At 44.0% G+C, this 21,332-nt stretch overlaps 1 protein-coding gene across 5 annotated transcripts; it reads left to right on the top strand.

Annotated features, from left to right (window-relative positions):
• The first annotated feature begins 1,920 nt into the window (after positions 1 to 1,920).
• Positions 1,921 to 21,294, top strand: ilf3b (interleukin enhancer binding factor 3b). Of its 5 annotated transcripts, none has more exons than XM_063192131.1 (19): positions 1,921 to 2,186; positions 3,960 to 4,056; positions 4,668 to 4,903; positions 6,593 to 6,773; positions 7,392 to 7,539; positions 9,201 to 9,292; positions 10,686 to 10,781; positions 11,053 to 11,164; positions 11,323 to 11,420; positions 11,916 to 12,027; positions 12,193 to 12,306; positions 12,540 to 12,745; positions 13,854 to 14,027; positions 15,241 to 15,378; positions 15,728 to 15,871; positions 16,832 to 16,958; positions 17,084 to 17,131; positions 19,716 to 20,171; positions 20,419 to 21,294. In XM_063192131.1, exons 2-19 carry the CDS (start codon positions 4,051 to 4,053, stop codon positions 20,544 to 20,546), a joined length of 2,616 nt encoding a protein of 871 aa, XP_063048201.1. In that variant the 5' UTR covers positions 1,921 to 2,186; positions 3,960 to 4,050; the 3' UTR covers positions 20,547 to 21,294. The 5 variants fall into 5 exon arrangements, with proteins under 5 accessions (XP_063048201.1, XP_063048179.1, XP_063048209.1 ...); XM_063192109.1 differs by having other exon boundaries at positions 1,923 to 2,186; positions 19,713 to 20,171; XM_063192123.1 differs by having other exon boundaries at positions 2,177 to 2,196; positions 19,713 to 20,171.
• The last annotated feature ends 38 nt before the right edge of the window (positions 21,295 to 21,332 follow it).

Raw genomic sequence — 21,332 nt, 5'->3', positions numbered from 1 at the left:
AAATTGTATAGACCTACGCAAGTCTCTTCAAAATGAGAAGTAGGCCTACGTATTCTCAAGGCCTGAAGCAGCAGACATAATTGTATTATGTTTAACATTAATGTATCTTACTATAAGATAAGGGGATTCACATAATGTTAGTCAACTATAGCTTATCTCGTCAGATAAGATGAAGAATTACTTGATTTTTTTCAGGTTCGTTAATCTAGTAATAATGGGTTCACGAAAAAGCAGTTCAGTATTCTGCCCTTCAAAGACAAAGAGCAGTAGTTCTAACTACACCAACATTGAAACTGATGGAAATGCCTTCAAAGCCTTTGGTATTAGGATGGATGTTATAGTTACTGCAAATTTGACATAGCAATATCTCTAGAACATTTGGACCCAAAGGCTTTGTCACAAGATTAAGTATGGTGTATTGAAGACCATTTTCGATTTTGACTAAATATATAGTAGTTACGGCACTTTGCCTTTGTAGGGCAGTATTTTTAGTACACCTTGAACAAAACATATGTGATAGTCTTTATGTTTCTTGGTTTTGATATAACCCATGCCCTCTCCTCCACACAAAAGAATGAAGTTCTTAACCTTGGCCACTACTGACCAGTGCCAGAGCCGTGTGCTATACACTAGTGCCACCTACTGATGAACTCCATTTATGTCATGACAAACCAAATTAATGGTGACTACAATAAATGTGGAAGCACACAAACAATGTACTCTAGTCGTATTATTTTAGTACATTTAATTACATACAATTCATATAAAGATGGTCATATCTGAGGCCACCAACTCTACAGAACAACATTGAAAAGACCCACTGGTAGTTCAACAACTTGATTTTATGTTTCCTTCTTATAATTAGAGTAGAGTAGAGTACTTTATTGATCCCAGGGGGAAATTGAGGTGTCAATTACAGAAGTGTGTCTTAGCCAAACAATGGGAGAATATGCCTACACAGACAAGAGTCAAAAAAGTGAGCCGATGGCCGACCAAAATAATCAAATAAAATCAAGATTTTGTGTTCATGTTTTCGGCTAAACTCTTTTACAGTAGGCTATGTCAGGTCTTAAAATGACATATGAATATCAATGAAATGATGTTGTCTTCATTGTTCGAAAGTGTTCCAGCCAGGTATGATTTTGATGTTTCCATGTTTACAAATGTTGGTCTAATCTCAAAAATGTAATGAATGGGGCACTTAGCTACAGGTTAGTAGGAACGGGTGGGACGGGATGGGACCCCATGCCTTCACCCATGACTGAAGTAAGCAAGTCATGCACTGCTGACTGAGGTACATGGGAACTGAGATAGGGAAATGGGTAGAATAAAAGTTAACCGATAGCAAATCTGATTCTGCTTGCTCAATTTATATATTTTAAACCAGAAGACGCTTTTTGATATATTTGAAATGACATGTTCTTCTTCACAAAGGGCCTTTGAAGGCTATTACTAATAGCTAAGTCTGTCAACTTTCATGGGGCCCAAGCAAGGTCTCTTTGCAGCGCCGTTAGTGATCCAGGTGGGTGGTCCATCTCCTGTGGCCTAACCATATATCCTGTAATAACTTAAGTCCCTTTAGATTAAATTGTCAGCTAAATGTGGGCTAACTTAATGGATTGGCTTAAGAGGCCCTACCCAGTAGCCTAATTTATTTTGCCATCAAGTGGTTCACAGCCAATAGGCCTAAGCTATAGGTCTATTGCAAACTATGTTTCAGCTAATTTGACAAAAGGTCAACTGGGGTAGCCTTGTTCTGAATAAAATGCAGGCACACATACTGTAAAAGTACTACTGAGATCTTAGGCTACTAGGCTACCATTGGAAGGCTTTGAATGAATGGTCAAACATCCGGTGACAATAAATAGACCAACACAACACGGCTGGAAAAGGAAAAGAGAAAAATCCACAAAGTATACAGCAAATAGTCATAATGTATTAGGGTTAATCAGGTTTATGCATAGAGTGTGTATAATAAATTACAACCAAGAGCTATTATACAGTTCTACACACTTCACCTGTCTGAGCGTCAAGCTGCCGGTGATGAAAGGAATCGAAAGGTCTTACGCGATTGGTGCACTTGCTGTCACATGGTATATGCAGCCAATCGCAGTAGCTGTCTCAGACTACCCAGACTCCGTTTTATTCAACGAGGTTATTATCGTTGAAGACCGTCGTCGATGCTGGTAAGTCGAGGTTAATATCAACCCATTGACGCTACAGTAAAGTTGCGGTAGTTTTAAAACACAATAATCAATGCCTCAAATGAAGGGAAAGCTTCGTTACATGTTTTCGGGCCCCTGTGCAAATGTACATGCTTAGTTTACATGTCTAGCAGCTAGAGGCAAAGCCTTTGTTTCAGCCCTCAGCAGGCTGTACCAATCTCCATGCAGACGACTGAAGCTAGCTGTTGCTAGCCAAGTCAGCACACTGCTCAACAGATAGAGTCGGTCCGATATCTGTATTTGTAAAAGTGAGTAACTATTCAGTTGCTTAGATGCAGTGGATCAGGCACGGTGGGTTTTGCATGGATGTTACGGATGTTTTGTGAAAACAGCGATGCGTGGTTTACAAACACTGGGTTCTCTGGCGCTAACTGTAAACGTTGCCACGACCATTTTAATACACCCAACACGTAGACTGCTAACGACTGGAAGCCTAGCTAATATTTGCTAGCTAACCTTATTGTTACCGGATAGTTGACGGTGCTTCCACATATCGAAAGATTGATGTCGAATAAACGTCATGTAGTATTACCGGATTATTTGTGTAATTATATTATTGTTGATGGTGTGTATACCCGTTATTGCCGACATATAAACCGCTGCCGAGGTGTGTAGCGTGTGTTGAAATGGCGGCTTGGGGATGCCATGTACCCCTTCTCGGTTAGAACTACATGTTATCCATTCGTCCTTCCTCCATCAGCAGAGAATGGACTGCTTCAGTGGCTTGGAAAATGTGCGTGTCTATTTGCAGCTCTTCAACATTCTGTAATAACTAGGCCTACGTTTTGTTGCTGACAACCTGTAGCAGAGAAGGCCAGTGTAATCGTCGATTGGAAGCTAAAATCAAATTTACATGATCAAGAAAGGGAGGAATCCCAAACAGATGTTCCTATCAAACATCAGTGAAAAGAATCATTATAATCCCATGTTTGCAAGTAAATGGCCGATTTAAAATATTAATTTCGCGAAGGCCTATTTCTTTACATTTATTCTAGGGATGATTAGAGTAGTCTGATAAAACCCGGGAGGTCGCCACTGCTGTAACAGTGTAACACAGGTTTGCAAATTAGAACCGGCTCTAACTGAATGAGATTGAAATTTGGCTCAAATGGCTGCTGTGCTTAACTCACTGACAAAGAAGAGCAGCGCTTGTCCCCTAGTTCGTCGGTGTAGCCTTTAGCGTTCCGTTTAATTTAGCACAATACATCGTTTAAAATGCATTGGTGGCATGCAAATAAAAAGATATATTGGTGTTGGGGGGGGGGGGGGGGTAGTTCGTGACGCACATCTGAGGCATAGCTGGTGTGTTGCTCCGATTGGCGCAGTGTTATTTTGGATGGGGGTGCGCTGGGATACTCAGTAAATCCCTCCTGACAGAGGAGCGCTTTTCTGTCCCGCTGATGAATGATGGGGAGCAGGCTGCTTCATACTGATCATTTGCAAGGAAAACAGTACCGATGGCTTCTAAAATGGCATAGTTATAATTAGGCTATAGTACACTTAAATGATGACGCTTTCATGATGTACAATTATAGCCCTGTCATTGACCTTATTAGTAAACTGCAATGGCTACTGATGTGATGGTATTGATTGATTGCATGCTGTGCTGCTGTTCGACCCATTATAATCTGTCCTCTGCATCTCTGGTGGTGGTGGTGCGGACAGCTGCACCCTGTTGTTCTCCTCACCATCTTTTGCCATAATTAAAAGGAGCACTGTCGAATCTCTCAACAGGTCTTAGCCAGCGTCCTCAAGCAGTAAAGAACGCCTGCCAACGTGCATTCATCACTGCCATTCCCCATACCCGTGGGTACTCCTTACTGCAATGATGGTAAATGCCCTTTTCTCTGCTTTTCCTCCTTGATGGGTGTTTGTTTTGGAATAATAATAGTCACTTGTCTGCTGCTTCTTGATGCACCTTTAAAAAAAACAATGTGATGACTTCCTTGAAAAAAATGCTTGATTGCAATGAACTTGGGTATTTGTTTCTTTTACCAATGTGATGGTGTTGCACAATTATGCAAAATTGACTCATGCATTTCATTATTTGAATATTAGTATTCCTTACAAACAGTCTTGCCCTGTGTCCTCTAAAGTCTAAACTGCTGTGTGCTCATAGAAAACAAATCTAATATTCAGTAATCCGTGGATTGTTCTATGATCCACTAATCGCGCATGACGCATGACTAAATATTTTCTCCAAGTCTTGCCTTGTCTGAGATCTGCTTTCTTTGACATGATGTATGATGGGACATTAATGGAGAGAGTCCTATCAATGTCTCATAATACCGGGCTGCCTTTGTGCTGGCAACAAGCCCATAGAACTCACATTAGCAGTGCAGTTATCCGTCACTGTCATGTTCCTGTATCTCCTTTTATCATTGCTTCAAAGGATTTCTCTCTCTCGCTCTCTCTCACGTGTTGCTCCACCTCTCGCTTCAGCCCCCAATGCAGCGTCCTCGGAGCGACCGGATGCGAATCTTCGTCAACGATGACCGGCACGTGATGGCCAAGCACTCTGCCGTCTACCCCACGCAGGAGGAGCTGGAGGCCGTCCAGAACATGGTGTCCCACACGGAGCGCGCCCTCAAGGCCGTGTCCGACTGGCTGGACGAGCAGGAGCGCGTGGCCGCCAAGCCCGGCGCGGGGGGAGACGCCGATGGGGCCGACAAGGAGAGGTCAGTCCCTGCCCTGGAACAGGGGAGTGGGAGCACAGCCTATGGTAGTGCTTCTCAACGGGGGATCTACAGCCCCCCAGGGGGGTGATACAAAGAAGACAGCTGAGGGGGGTGGAACTTTTCCAATGGGGGGCGGTAGTCTGATATTTTTTGCAGTACTTTAGGGAGGCGTTGGCAGGCTTGTGACGAGGTCAAGGGGTATTGGCAGGCTTGTGATGTGGTCAAGGGGTATTGGCAGGCTTGTGATGTGGTCAAGGTGGGCATTTGATCAAAATAAGGTTGAGAAGCACTGGTCTGGTCTATGGGGAGGTGGGAGATGTGGAAGGGGCAGAAAAGGAGGGGGTGGGGGTAATGAGAGGGAGGGATGGAGTGATATGGGATTGGGGCAGAGAAAGATAAGTCAGGCGGACACTCTTTTGGAACCATGTGAGGGCACATCACTCTGGGGGAGGAGAATGTGGGCACCAGAGAAAGAAGTCAGCGAGACCGACAGTCACTACGTTAACATGATGTTTTTAAGTTCGAATTAATGATTCAGAATCAAATGGTTCAGTCGAGTTTACTTTGATTTTTCCATTAATTCCGAATTAAGAGGTGTTTACATGACGTTTTCAAAGCGGAATTAAGCTTTATTCAGAATTAAATGTCTCATGTGAAAGTAGACAATGAGACTGACACTGACATTGGGGACAGGGAAATGAAGATGAGGCCAGAGGGGAGAGTTGAGAGCATGGTGTATGGGTGTGGCGAGGGTATGGATGGCCAGAGGGGAGAGTTGAGAGCATGGTGTATGGGTGTGGCGAGGGTATGGATGGCCAGAGGGGAGAGTTGAGAGCATGGTGTATGGGTGTGGCGAGGGTATGGATGGCCAGAGGGGAGAGTTGAGAGCATGGTGTATGGGTGTGGCGAGGGTATGGATGGGGCAGTCAGAGAACGACAAAGCAGTCACAGCTGAGAGGGAGCAGAGAGAAAATGAATTCACGCGCAAGAGCAGGTGGGGAGGTGGGGCGGCGTGCAAGGGCACTGATGGCTTACTAACAAGGCTCCAACACTGTCTCCAACATTTGTCATTTCCCGGTTCACTGCTTGGCTGGCCGTTTCTCATTATGTTTCAGTGTCTTTAATTAATCACTTGCTCCCCCTCCGGTGTGGCAGGCAGGATTTGTGGACATCTTGTGAGATGTGTCTATTTTACTTAGATGGGTTTAATCTGTCAGGTTGCGTACGCCCATTCATGCCCCACGGTGTGGAGACGGTTACTTAAATGGTTACTTACACGCTGAAACAGTTGATCTCATCTGCATTTTGACGTGAACTCGAGTAGCTTAATATTTACATGCATTAGAAACGGACAAAAAACTATTAGAAAAATGTGGCTCATGTCGAAAGTGGACAGAGGGAGGACGGTATTGATGATTAGAGCATAATGAGCACATCATTGTAACCATAGGGATTTAACCCAGCTTTAACACGACCTTGTTACAAATTCGCTGCTACCAAAAGGGTAATGAACAGTTCGTAGTGTATTACAAGGGCCTGCAGACTGTCATAGTGGTGTAGTAGTGTGGTTGTAAAGTTTCCTTTCAGTGACTTTTACAATGTCCCAGTGGTGAAACGCTGTGTGTCAAGCGGCTACAGCCAATTGTAAAATGCCCAGTGTCATGTTTTGTTTTTTGTTTTTTTCCTCAGCGAGGCCAAGTCCCTGGAGCAGCCTACGCGGTCGCTGCGTGGCGTGATGCGCGTGGGCCTGGTGGCCAAGGGGCTGCTGCTGAAGGGAGACCTGGACCTGGAGCTGGTGCTGCTCTGCAAGGACAAGCCCACCGTCTCCCTGCTCAAGAAGGTGGCCGACAACCTGAGGGTGCAGCTCAAGGTATTGGATGTGTTCTCTCATCCCATTTATGCCTAAAATACCTGAATTAAATGACTGCTAAATGCCTAAGCCAGGTTTGGGAAAAGGTACTGTTAGCCTATGAAAAAACTAAATATCTCAGTGTCGGAAGCACTTCAAACAAAGAAATATGTTGCACTTAAATACTAAGATATTCAGCTGTAACATTCCAACATTTTGTAATAAAAAAAATCTCAAATTTCTTGATCCTGAATGTTCATGCATCATGCAGCTCCCAGTGCTAGGGTCAATGTCACAGTAGGCAGCAGCATCAAGCGTAAATGGGTTAAGATGATGATGTGGATCCTTTAGATGGCGTTTTATATGGGGGGTGCTTTGGCGCAGTGCAAGTGTCCATGGTGGTGGTTGGCTTGCTTAGAATCTCCTAACCATAACCCAGATCTCTATGACTTGTTCAACACTTGTCTTTTCACTTCACTGTCCTAAGTGAATGAACCATGCATATAATATATCCTGTACCACAGTTGACCATGTTACTATCTTCTATCATTGGCTAAAAAGATGAAATAATACAATTTCTTATTCGTTTGTAATGGGCACGTTTCATATCTCATCTGATATCTTTGTTTTGTTTGTCAGCTGATCACAGAGGAGAAGTATGAGGTGACGCCGTCAGTCCCCAAGGCCAACATCGTCATCACGAACTCCAAAGAGCCCCCTCTGACCCTCACCATCCACCTGACTTCCCCGGTGGTGCGGGAGGAGGCGGAGAAGCAGACGCCAGGAGGTAAGTCTCGTCTCTGAGCCCCACGATGTGCCATGGTGTCCGTGTTTAACCCCCTCTCTTTAACCTTTACCCCCCATGGACACAAGACAAATACAGGGGGCAGGAGAAGATGTTGAAGCAGGGAAGCTGTTGAGAAGCACAGGGCAAGGTGGATAGTAAGAAGATTTACTTAGGAAGCTCAGGCAGAATATTGTTTATTGGGCCTTCAATGGAGCTAGAGGTTGTGAGGGACTGCTGTGTTTGAAATATGAGAAGTCTAGGACTGCTGTGATGTTTTTTTTATGACTAGCCCCCCATGAGTCTCATAGTTCCATGTAATGTCAAGCACATTTTTGATGGCCCAATACACAGTATAGAAGTCTTGCAGGGATAGAGATGGAGTGGTTAAGGACACAAGAGGGAATGCAAGACAAGGAATGTTCTTCTCTTTCCCTCGAAAGAATCAATATATACTGAAGGCTTACTGAGAAATTAAAAAAAAAAAACACAGACATGTTTGCATGTGTTTTTTAACAGTTACACAATAGTGGAACGGTTTGCATTGCAGCAAAAATGAGTTGTGTGGGTGAAGAGAGAAAGAGTGTCGTTTTTGCCAAAGACCTCCGAGCTGCTGTGACACGACAGGCCAAGTGGGTTATAGGTAACGCTAGGGGCTTAAAGCTCAGCAAGGCCAACACGGCAGTGACAAACAACGAATGCGTCACTGAAGCTGCCTCAAGTACCTCAAAATGCCCATGTGGATTCGGTGACCTTTAACAGCATCAGTGTCAAGTTGGGAACGAATGGAAAAATGATGGCGAACCGCTACGTTATTTAAACACAAGTGTAGATGTAGTGACGAGGAAAAATGAACCTAGCCCTATCTGTAACCCCTGTTATGTATATACACACACCCAGACGCTTTCAGACATCTAGTTTTCTGAGCTGAGGCACCATCAGTTTTGCTGCAGTGTGGACCTGTTTTAACCCCTTTACTTGTGCATCTGATTATATGCTTCCCTGTGGTTCAAAATCTGATTCTCTCTGTCAAGCCTTCTAGTTTGTCAATTTTAGGGACGCTGGACCTTTGACCAACTGGACGCTCTCTGTCTCGGAAGGGGCGAGGCAGTAGACCTGAGAGGGTGGAAGGGGAGGGGCGCTACCTCCTGATTTTTGTTTTGTTTCTTTATATATACACAAGATTACGTCCTAGATGATGTTTTCTTTTGAGCTCGTTTATTCTGACTTCGCTGCACTCGAGTGTGAGCATGAGGACGTGGGGTCTTAGATGTCCTCCATTTTATGTGATTGCTGGGACCCCCTGTGGTCAAGGCAGTGTATATCTTCAAGTAAACAGTCAGTACGCCTCATATGGGCATTGTAAAATGCATAATCCCACTGGAATTAACAGAACATACAGGTTCTCATGTCTTAAACAGCTGGTGGGTACTTTTCCTCTTCCTCATGTGCAAGTCAGGACAGCTCCTTTAAGAGGGCCATGCCATTTTTATTTATTTATTTATTTATTTTGTTATTTATTTAAGTTTCTGAGTGCGGGGGAGTGCCCCCTCCCCTTCCCCCTGCTGCCTGTGGTTTGGGAAAGTCTGCCTCTTCCCCCTGGCCGTGTGACAGAAACCCCTTGGTCAAACTGTACCTTGTCTTCTTATTCCACCTGCCAATAGAATCGCTAACAGTCATCGATCCCCCGGATGTTCTGGACAGGCAGAAATGCCTTACTGCCTTGGCGTCTCTTCGCCACGCCAAGTGGTTCCAGGTTTGCATCTTGTCTTTATTTGTCTTCCTGTAGTTATTGAGTTTTTATTTTTTTATTTTTCTTACGCCGTGTGTTCATTTTTACCTGTGTTTTTGTGTTTTTTCTTAAGACATTTAATGGAGTACTTTGCCTCCATTGTAACTATTCTCACTGGTTGTGTTTCTAAATGTTGGGGAAAGCAAACCCTTAATGTTTCATCCATGTAACCAACGTCCTCATTGTATCCCTCAAGCAACACCAAAAAAATTGTTAAGTCACTTAAGAAAACAACATTTTCCCAATCATCTGTTGGGGTCAGGTTTTCCTTTGTTAAAGATAGAGAGTTTCAAATCCAGTGTTGGGTGGGAACAGGTTCTTTTGTGCGGTGCAATATTTCTAATACAAGTTGTGATGTCGGTGCTTTTTCAGGTTGTCTCACTTTGTTTTATTTAATTTGTTTTATGTCTTGTGTGTGATCATTTTATTCTATTAACACCTGCTTCTTGTAGACACGCCACCTCTTGTTCATGCCCATCTGATCATAGTCAAAACAGGCAGTAAATTAACCCAGCGCTCAAGCTACAGGTGACATTGCTGTCGGTTGCCATCATAGTCCCGAAAGAAAGTGTTGTTTTTTTGTTCTTCTCCCCCTCGCTCACACACACAATCTTAACCGTACTGTTACCTGCAAGTGTTCTCATCTCCGCAGCCTGTCTTCTGTAGCATATGTAGCCACTGTTTCACCCCGATCTCCCTCTCCTCTCTACCTCCCTCTCCTCTGTTCCCATTTTCCTTTCCCTGCCTGGCTGTTTGGCGGCTTTCTCTGTGCCTTCCTAAGGAATATTGCACCATGTACAGCACTTTTTTTTTTCTAAAAAAACAAAACCTAAGTTGGGCTCGTTGCTGTTTCTGTCTTGGGTAGATGGATTTGAGGAGAATTTTCCCTCTAATTGGGGATGTTTTGTGTGGCACGTTAACAGGTTACGTATGTCAGGGAGGTGCATCAGGAGATTTTGCAAAGTAAAACAGTTGTTGGTAAACAAAATCGGGATGGTGATGCACTTTCCTGAGCTCTACCTGGCCTTGTTTCTTCCTTTTTGTATTTTACAAAGGACATTGAGGAAGAGCAAACTCTTAATGGCCAATACTAAATAAATATTGATCAGTTCCCTCTTACTGTAACCAAAACACATTTGTCACATAATGCGTTTTCTGTGAATTTGTGTGTTCTTCCTTTTTTTTGCTTTTCTTATTAGTCTTGCAATTGACATCAACACAAAGGTGCATTTAGTCAGTAGTATGTCTCAAGAAAGATGCAACTTCTTTGGTAGCTGTTTTCGATGTGTTCTTTTTAAAAATTCTTTGTGTTGTTAACAGTGCTGTGCATTTGTTTGCTCCATATCTGTCTTTCTAGGCAAGGGCCAATGGGCTGCGCTCCTGTGTCATCGTCATCCGTATCCTAAGGGACCTGTGTTCTCGTCTCCCCACTTGGGCCCCTCTGCGTGGCTGGGTAAGTGCCAAGGCAGGCGCCGCTGTTAGCCAAGGAGCCTTATCTTCCTTTGCAAAGCAGCAATATCGGAGTCACTGAGGAAATGAAGCTCAAAATTCACAAACTGCTCAAGACTCAGGAAGGATAATATACTCTCAGGAAACACGTTCCACTTTTCTCTCATGTTCTTTTCTGCTGCACTTGAAAGGGCTGTCTTTTGTGCCTCAGAATGCCATAATGGCTGCTAACTATATTTAACTGTTTGCTTGTTTGTTTGTTTTTTCCTGAAAAGCCCTTAGAGCTGCTATGTGAAAAGGCCATTGGTACAGGCAACCGACCAATGGGAGCAGGCGAAGCTCTGCGTAGGGTTCTGGAGTGCCTGGCCTTTGGCATCCTAATGGCAGGTAAGGACCGAACCCAAACATTCAAACAAGGATGGCAAACTGGACTGGTACATTTACACTCTATGTGAAAACTAAGCCAGTGAAGGGGGGAGTGGTACATTTTACGGTGAAAATTAAGCCTGTGTTTTCACTCGTCCCTCTCCAAATCTGTATTGCAGATGGCACCGGAGTCTGTGACCCATGTGAGAAAGAGCTGACAGATGCTATTGGTCACATGGACCGGCAGCAGCGGGAGGACATCACGCAGAGTGCGCAGGTTCGTTTCTGCAGTTGTCTGTCTGTGTCTGCCTATGAACATCATGGGAATCTCTGCCTGCATTCTGAAATTGCCCCCTGGTAAAGTTCAGCATGTTATGTAATCAGACCACATGAATCCTATGACTGTTTTACTTTGGGGGTGATCATAAAATCATCAAATCAAAAAGTCATTCTTCTCTGGAAAGCCAAAGGCAGAAACCACATGTGTTGTCACAGCTTGAGTTATTACTGAAGAAGTGACCTGTGAATAGTTATTTAGTCCTTTTTTGATTAAGGCAGTTTTCTCCATTATGCTGTGTGATCGCTGCACAACATCCTTTGGCTCCATAGAACTCTTCCAGTAAGAGTTTACGTACGTCATTGACGTGTACAATATGTATACAGTCTGTGAATTATATGGAATGACCGGTACAGACTTTCAAGCATGTGTCCTGGTCTTCCGAGCTTTGCTGTCAACATTTAAACTATATTATTTTGACCTCTGTGTTTGCAGCATGCCCTCCGACTCTCAGCGTTCGGACAGCTCCACAAAGTTCTGGGCATGGATCCCCTGCCCTCAAAAATGCCCAAGAAACCCAAGCCTGATGGCCCCATTGACTACACAGGTTTGTTTCCAAATTGGTGACTTTCCTTCTTCTCTATTGTTTAGAATATTATCACAAGGATTTCCTTTATGTCGGTTATGTCGTTGTGAAGGTGAAATTTATCATTTTTTTAATGTAGTTTTATAAATTGTGTTAAATTGATGTCAATGTTCTGCACCCCAATAGTTCAAATCCCGCCCAGCACAGCCTACGCCCCGCCCATGAAGCGGCCTATTGAGGAAGAGGAGACCAACGACGACAAGAGCCCCAACAAGAAGAAGAAGAAGCTGCAGAAGAAATGTAAGACGCCAACCATGATACACTCCAGAATAACTCGCCTCTTTTCTCTCTCACTCTCGCTCGAGTTCTACATTCTGAAAATAGTCTCACCTGGACCAGAAAAGTAAATTGATATGAAGGAGGAAAAAAGCAACTAAATGAGAACATAGCAGGTGAAGCTTCATGGTGTGTCCCCTTTCTGTCTGCTCTTCTCTTCTCTTCTCTGCTCTGGTGGTGTGCGTGCTGACCTGCAGCTCCGGAGGAGAAGGCGGAGCCTCCCCAGGCCATGAATGCGCTGATGCGGCTGAACCAGCTGAAGCCGGGCCTGCAGTACAAGCTCATCTCCCAGACGGGGCCCGTGCACGTGCCTGTCTTCACCATGTCTGTGGAGGTGGACGGCAAGACCTTCGAGGCCTCTGGGCCGTCCAAACGCACCGCCAAGCTGCATGTAGCAGTCAAGGTGAGGGGCAGGGCACTACCTGTTGGGTTTTTCAAATACCATTTCTGAATGCAAAGGGTGGCAAGTGTAATTTTTTTTTTAATTACTTGATGTTTTGAAAAAACAATGATTTGGAATCTGCTAAAGATTGAACGACCATCACTATATTCATACCTCGTACTTAAATGTCTATGTGCATCATGTACATTCATTGGTGCAATGTTGGTATTAATAATTCCCATTCCCATCCTTGGGGTTGCAGCATAAACATCTGCATTAAGTAGGCCATCATTATCCACGCAGCTGTTGTGTACTGCTCTACCTCCCCCACACACAGACGGCAAGACTCTTAGCAATAAATCAGGCTAAGTGGACTCCATTTTATATCACACTTTCATATAGTCAGCAAAGTACCTACAGCACTTCGCAAAAAATACGCCTTACATTCACTCCAGAGTGAACCGAAGCAACATTGAGCTTCAGCGTCTTGCTCAAGGGGATACTCAAGGCCAGGTGGAGATGAAATTTGGCCAATGGCCCTTCTGATCGATGGGCGTCTCCTTCGCCTCTTTAGCCACTGCGTTTATTGACCCCCTATAGGTCTAGCTTGTAATTTCAGTTTTTCATTTTTCAAAATCTATGCTGCCCATTCACAAATGTGCTCTTTATTATTATATATTTACAGACCTGACCAAACTACAGTAGGTTTTGCTTCCAATTATGTCTATGGTCACTGGTAATTTAAAATGTCGGACATGGAGGAGATTCACATCATTGTACATTATGGCATACAATAATCAACTTGCTAGGAAGTACTAGTGTTCCTCTTGCCCTCAATTCAGATATAAGGAAAAAAAACTCCTTTCCACCTTTTAATCAGGTAAATGTCATTATTTCATCAGAACAACACACTATTGAATTGAAAAGAAATAATAAATGCCATCAATTCTATACCTATGCTCCCAAAAGTTCATTGGCACGGTGTATGAAACATATACTTAAAGTATCTCTGATTAAACTTTTAAGAGCATAGAACACTTTTGTGGACCTTTATTATTTATTTTCGGTTCTCTTCTGTTTGGTTCAGCACCAAAGTTACTGATGATTACACTACTGTATTCCCACGCAGGTCCTGCAGGACATGGGCCTCCCGACAGGCGCCGAGCAGAAGGTGACTGAGGTCACGATCAAGACCGAGGACGCGGCCGCCGGCGAGGACGACGCCAACAGAGCCGCAGCCACCATGGCCGACACAGACACTGCCACCGCTGCGGCCAAGGCCGACGCCACGGACGCTGCCGAGGTGAGTGAGGCCCAGTGTCCTCTGACCCTCTCCAGCTCCTCTCTATTCTCTCGATCCTCTCGCTCTTGCTCTCTCCTCTCCTCTTCTACCGAAGTGCGCAACACACTGCCCCACTGGACACGTCCCCTATGGCCTCTCACGTTTCAGGACTAAATTCAGAAAGGGCAATCAGAGGCTGGCACAGGTTGTAACTCTATGCACAACAAGCGCCAGTCAGTTAGTCACACTCGCTCCTTCTCTGGGTCTGTCGTTTCTGCTTTCGTTGGAAATGTTTTGCGGGACTTGGTTGTTATAAATAGCCTTGTTCTTCAAATGACTTACAGGTGATTTAGATTTAAAAAGCCAAGCCAAAGCCTGCTCCTAGCCAAAACAAAGGCGTTCAAACATACTAAGGCAGTGCCAAGTGCCATGATCCTGCTTGATCAGCCTTAACTATAAATGTGATTTGTGTGATCATGGAAAGTCTTAGTGATGGCTGAGTGATCAGAGGTTTCCTAAAAGGCTTAGGTCCCTTACTGACAACAGGCGAACAGAGGCTGCCGTATTCCCCGTTCTACGGGTAGGCTTCTGAGAAGTCATGCAGCAGAATGACTAACTCTGTTTTACTAGTTATATCTGGTCTTAAAAGCTTTTTGTGAAATAGCCAATGGTTTTGAAATGGGGGAGTCACTTTGGAAAGGGACACGGCAGCCAGTATGCTGAATGGTAGGAGACTAATTTTGGACTACTTGACTGACACTCACTCTCACACATACACAAGTCTCATACATTGGGGTGCTGTGGTGCAGTGCACTATTACACCTAACAATGCTTGTGCAATGTTCTCTATAGTGACCCAGGTTTGCATACAGCCTTGGTCATTTCCCCAATACTTTCCAATCTCTCGTCACTGTCCTGTCTAATGAAGGCAAAAAGCCCAAAAATATACTTTAAACTATAAATTCACTCACCGTCCAGACCTTAAAATTGTGTTGCCCATCACCACCAAATTTTAATCACTTGTTCCTTTTGTCATTTCCAACAATCCACAAAATTTCATCAGCATCCGTTAACGTTTTGAGTTATCCTGCTGACAGACAGACCAACACGACCAAAAGCAAACTCTCCTTGGTGGAGGTAATAAATATCTGGCCTCTCTCGCTCTCTCGTTGGCTGCGCCTCTGTTGTTGTTGTTGTTGTTGACCATGTGTTGTGTTTTCCTTGGTCCTGTCAGAATGCTAGGCAGCAGGGTCCCATCCTCACCAAGCACGGCAAGAACCCCGTCATGGAGCTGAACGAGAAGAGACGTGGCCTCAAGTACGAGCTCATCTCTGAGACGGGCGGAAGCCACGACAAACGCTTTGTCATGGAGGTAAATATCCCACTCTCTGACCATCATGGAGGTATATATATATTCCATTTTCCTAACCTTCCGTCCTGAAAGTATATAGCCCTGTCCACACACTACAAACGATTCTCCCACTTTTCTCTTTTAAAAAGAATCTGTACGTCATGTGGACCCTCTAAACGTCCGCATTCCATAGACGATAGTCAAATGAAATGCTGCAAAATTCTGACTTTGTTTTCAAAAACTGCACACAAAGATATCTTCGTTTTTTTCTGTCTCTGTGTTCATTTCATGCTCGTTATGTTCTTGAATGCCCTTCCGGTTTCCTCATCTTGTCTCCCCCTGTTCTGTCCCTCTGTGGCTCTCTCTCTAGGTGGAGATAGATGGCCAGAAGTTCCAGGGTTCAGGCTCCAATAAGAAGGTGGCCAAGGCCTACGCTGCCCTGGCCGCCCTCGAGAGGCTCTTCCCCGAGGGCTCTGTGTCTGAAGCCAGCAAGAAGAAGAAGATGCCACCCATGGTGAGCTCATCTGATGGATTTATCGTAGAGGGTAGGCAGGGTAGACGGCTCTCGCACCGTGAAGTGGATGACCTGAAGGCTTCATCCAAACAGTTTAGCTGTAAACAAATGGATGTCTGTGAACTTGAAGGCAAAAATTCTGAATCAAACGAAGATATCGCAAACCACGCCCACTCAATGAAAAAGCGTGTGCTCAAGTTGGGTCTCCTAAGGGGGCGTTGTCCCCTACTTCTTCTTCTCTTTTTGAGGTGTTTGCGCAAGACGTGCGCTACCGCCATCTACGGCGCTAAGGGGACTTCATTGATTCTCAACCTCAGGACTCCGAAGGTCTCCTAACCGAAGGTCTCCTAAAGGGGCGTTCACCCGACATAAAGTGGATACCGGAAAGGAAACAAAATGACGCTTCTTGGTTACATCCACTTTCTTTGTTGAAGGCGTTTCAGTCCTTATTTACCCACTCCTCAGCCACTCTTGGTTGACATAAGGCATGGGGAGATGATATAGGAGACAGTGAGGCCGGGGACATGCTTGTGCAAAAAAAAGCGCACACATTTCCTGCAGCAAACGTGTTGCCATGCAAATTTTATGTCAATTTTATAGTGAAATTGTAGAACACCAGACACAATCAATGCTGAGTCCAACAGTGATGGCAGATATTAATGAGCGTCCCGTTGACTATCTGACCCCTACATGATGCCTCGTGCATTGTTCTCTGATCGTTCTGAGCACTCGGCATGTCCTCTACCTTATGGTGACTTGTACAAGCTTGGTCATTGCTGCTGTAGTTATTTTCTGCTCTCTGGGCTGTATAAGGGTTCCACCTGACTGAGCAACTTAGGTGGAATCCAGTTACTTGTCTGACTTGCCATTTACAATGCGTCGTCCTCAGTGAGCTAATCTACTTCTCTCCACCATGAGTGTAGTAGTGACTGACTTGAGTATCGATTTACTCCAATGCAGCATGGCCAAGGATTCGGCATAATGGGCGGACAGGCAGCTGATGGCACAGCCAATCCCAGAGGCCGAGGTCGAGGCAGGGGGAGGGGCCGTGGCAGAGGCTTTAACAACGGAGGAGGCTACAATCAAGGTAAAGCGCCCCGTGTTGGCATTCTGTCATTATGATTTTATGTACATTTGGCGACATTTTCGTTCGTCAATGCTTTCTGCCCCATCCCCTGTTGACCTATTTTAATGGGTTTTTCCTCCCTTTAGGTGGTTATGGTACTTACGGATATGGAAACAATGCCAACTCTGGATACAGTAAGTGTCTTTTTCAGTCTTCCCTCCTTTTTAGAATTAGCAAAACGGTAGCAAAAAGTAGAAAGTAGCAAAACAGGCTTTACAGCTTATGAAAATTGCAACTACTTAAAGGGACAGTTTGGTCAATTTCAACATGCAGTTGTATTGCTCACGCTACCCTTGACTTGTCAGTACCTGGTGATGCCACATTTTTCGGCTCAGCCCTTTCCGAGATATGAGCAATTCTAATGGGGGCAGCGTTTGTTTACATTTTTAAAAAATGAAACGTAGGCCAACTCCAAATATTTTCCCAAAAGGTACTGCAGTTTGCTAGTTGTCTGCTGATGTTTTATAACCTTTTGGATGTTTTTGGGAATAAATAAAAATGTTTTTTTGAAATGTAAACAAACAGCTGCCCCCATTACAATGACCAGGATCTCGGAAAGGGCTGAAGAAGAAGAAAAAAAAATCTCAGGCACTGACAAGTCCAGGGTAGTGTGAGCATTGCAACTGCATGTTGAAATTGACCAAACTGTCCCTTTAAGTAGTGGAATTGATGTGGTTGAGCGTACTGAGTTCAAACAAGCTGTAGTTTGGTAGTCTTATTACAGATGGTTTTAGGTTTTTTTTCTTGAACTTGTATTTTGGTTTTGCACCACCTGCAGTTTGTATTTACATGTTTGAAATGCACACACATCCATGCTCTCTGACTTTTAAATGACCAATGAAGACATGCACTGATATCCTTCCATGAACATTACTGGATTGGTTTAGCCCTGAACTAAACAATAAAGGATACTACTGCATACTTAAATACTACAACACGGGAATAAAACGACATGTATGTACATGTATGTACAATCCTTTTTCTGTAAAAAACACTAAAGCTGTTGTTAGAAATCATTAGATCGTATTCACTAACATTTTCATCACCAACGATACATGGTCAAATAAAATGTTGGTTAGGCAAGTTCCATAAAAGCAACAAAAACAAAACACCAGCAGATACTCGTTGTGTGCATTTCCTGTGCATAGACGTTCACAAATTTAAACACACACACACACACACACACACCAAGGGTTATGTGGTACTTTTTTCGCGTCATGATTTTAAATTTCTCTGCTTTGTGAAGCCATGGGATTTTGATGAGCATCTTGATAAAACAAATAAAAATAAATATACTTATCTTCCTCTCTGAAAATGAGGCCCCATCTCCCCCTTTCTGTCGCATGTTCTGAAGACACACCTTCATGGGATGACAGGAGCAGAGAAATCTAAAACTTCCATTTGTGATGACAAATATAAAAGATGACACACAAAATTGACCATTAATTGAAATAATTGGCATTCTCTATATGCCATTTCTGGATGCCAGTGGGCATAATCATCTAATATATTTCCTTTCTCTGCTCTGTCTTACTCTTCAGGTGACTTTGTCTCAGACTGCTATGGCTACCACGAGTTTGCAACATAAAAACTTTCAAAACACACTCCTATTCAATACAGACACAGACACACAATCACGCTGACGCACACTCATATTCACACACACACACACGCAAACACACAAACAGGCGCCAGATAAAGGATGGGAGAGTCCGTAGCATTCAGCAATATGAACTCCCCTCTTAACATGTCAGCCATGGACTTCAAACTCCCTCCTCCTCACTGCCTTTCCGAGTACCTCATTCGCGACCCCGACCCTGCCACCCCAACGTGTCTCAGTTCCCACGTTCCTGTGGAGGAAAACTGCCTGCCCTTATTTGCCTTCACCAGCCCGAGCAAACTTTGAGGACTTGACAAAACCTGTAACCTGTGGTTCTACTACCATAAGCTGCTGCCCTTGTCAGTTACGCGGGACCAAAAGCGCCAGAGTCCATCTGATTCGCTCAAGGATGGTGACTGACAGGATGCCCCGACCAACCCAAAGGATGCCTTTGCGGAAGGACTTTCTAGCATGTGAAATGAATGATTGCTGAAGTCTGAACCTTTACGTGTCTGCCACTCAAAAAAGAAATGTACCTATCAAAGATTACTTTCCTTGTTTTTAAAGACGGCTCCTTTTGAAGGATTTTACCCACAGCTTTCCCTCACTGCTATGACGTGTCATGCCATTGCTTGTTTTTCTTAAAGTCTGTCATAGTCATGGTTATGTGTATATCAAGTAGCGTATTTGTATTTTTAACTGAAGAATGGCGATTTTTGTCACCACCTGACATGTTTTTGTTATCTTTTTCATTGACTAGCGCTGTCTTGCACTGAGATTTTAAAAGATCAAGAGCCTTTTTTGTATGTTTCAGTTTTGTTTATTTTTCCTTTTTGAAAAATAAATAAATGTCCCTCCGAATTTGAGCCCTCCTAAGCTTTTTTTGTCCCACAACTATGTGTCAATGGATGTTCAATTGTGTGCTCATTGGTTTTACTTCTGGATGCTCAATTTTGAGTTTTAAACAGTGTTCTTTTCTGGGCTTTTCCTATTGTCTTTTGGTCTGTTTACCACCATAAATTATCTTACTTGACCATTCATTTTAGTGACCTTTAGCTGCATTTACGGTGTTCTGTTTCACTTGTTTTGCACTGACAAATCCCGTTGCTCCATAGTAGACTACTACAACAACGGAGGAGCCAATGGCGGTGGTGCAGCTTCAGGAGCTGAAGGCGCAGGAACCAATCAGAGTGGTGGTAGTGGAGCAGGTGCCGGGAGCTACAGCTCCTACTACTCATCAGACGGCAACTACACAGCCACTCCCCCACCTGCCTCCAAGTCCCCCGGCAAGAAGGGCACCATGCACCAGGGAAGCAAGTCGACCGGGGCAGCGCAGCCCAACTACCAGGCCACCCCGCCTCCACCGGGACAGGGAGGCTACAGCTACGGACAACCACAGCAGCCGCAGCAGCAGCAACAACCGCAGCAGCAGCAGCAGCAAGGCTTTGGCCAGGGCAAGAAGAACTACAGCCCGGCTCCAGGGGGAGCGGCAGGGGGCTACTCCAACTATAGTACTGCCTACCCCAGCCAGGTGACGGGGGGAACTGGAGCACCGCAGGAGTACTCTTATGAGGGTCAGTATGGACTAGACTAGAGAAGACTGTGTGTAGTGTCATGCTTTTCCCCTGGTACCAATGGTCACGTTTTTTTTCTCTCTCTGATTTGACTAGTTCAGTATATGAAAAGTCTGCATCTTATTCATTTGTCATTCTGATTTTTTTTTTTTTTTTTTTTTTTTTTTTTTAATAAACCTTCTCATAGGGCATATTTACATTGTTGGTGCACTCTCAATATTAATGTTTTTTCCATTTATTTTCACAGGATATGGTAACCAGTCAAGCTACACTCAAGGACAGGGCGGCCAGACTTATGGTGCTAACACGGCTCCTTATCACAACCCGGTGGGCTACGGCAGAGGAGACCCCAACATGAACTACCAGTATAGATAAACTGACTCTCTGCTCTACGCCCCCAGCTTAACGTGCCCCCACTTCTTTAGTTCTCGTTCATCTCTAACACACCCCTCCGTGGCAAACGTAGCAGCCTCCTCTTGATGCCCCACGCTCATATAATACATCATGGTGGAGCTCAGATCGTTTACCCAAAGGGTCATGAACTAAATAGAGAAGTCTCTGGAAGGTGAAAATTGTAATGTCTTTCTGTGTTGAAACTCTTGCGTTTTTATGATTCTTTTGTTTTTATTATTTTTTAAAGTCTGTGCAGTGCAAGCCTGTGAACTGCCCATCTGAAAAGTGAACACCACTTTACCCACATGCATGTTGTGTGACCTGTTTGTAATGTGAAACTTTGCTGATAATGTCTGACTGTCAGTAACCTGTTGAATGGGCCAAACCTTACAATCTTCCCATGGTGTTTGTACCCACTCTCACACTGTTTTATTGCAACATATTTCCATGTTTTTTTCCCCCTTTTATCTTTTTTTTTTTAGGTTGGGACTTTTTTTACCCTATTGTGAGCCTTGGCTCATTGAGATTATTTAATCTGCACGTTTATCAGTTTCTTGATGTTATTAGCACATTTTATTTCTTTCCTTTCTCAAGTAAATCATTTCAACAATAGTTGTGAAAGCTGACAGTTTGATTTTCAGGTCCATAGTAGCATTCGGTGTGTTTGGGAGGGATGTTTTCTCAAATATTGAATGTGAATTTATATAAAATAAAATTTTATTTTGATGGAGGTGTCTGTCCATCCCTTGAAACTGGTTTAATAAGAAC

Source organism: Engraulis encrasicolus, chromosome 2 (genome assembly GCF_034702125.1).
Source record: "Engraulis encrasicolus isolate BLACKSEA-1 chromosome 2, IST_EnEncr_1.0, whole genome shotgun sequence".
NCBI lineage: Eukaryota > Metazoa > Chordata > Actinopteri > Clupeiformes > Engraulidae > Engraulis > Engraulis encrasicolus.
This window is presented reverse-complemented; position numbering and strand designations above follow the sequence as displayed.

Coding starts and splice junctions, on each gene's coding strand:
- ilf3b (XM_063192109.1), top strand. Junction 4,904..6,592: donor GATGGGGCCGACAAGGAGAG/GTCAGTCCCTGC, acceptor TTTTTTCCTCAG/CGAGGCCAAGTCCCTGGAGC. Junction 15,872..16,831: donor AGAAGAAGATGCCACCCATG/GTGAGCTCATCT, acceptor ACTCCAATGCAG/CATGGCCAAGGATTCGGCAT.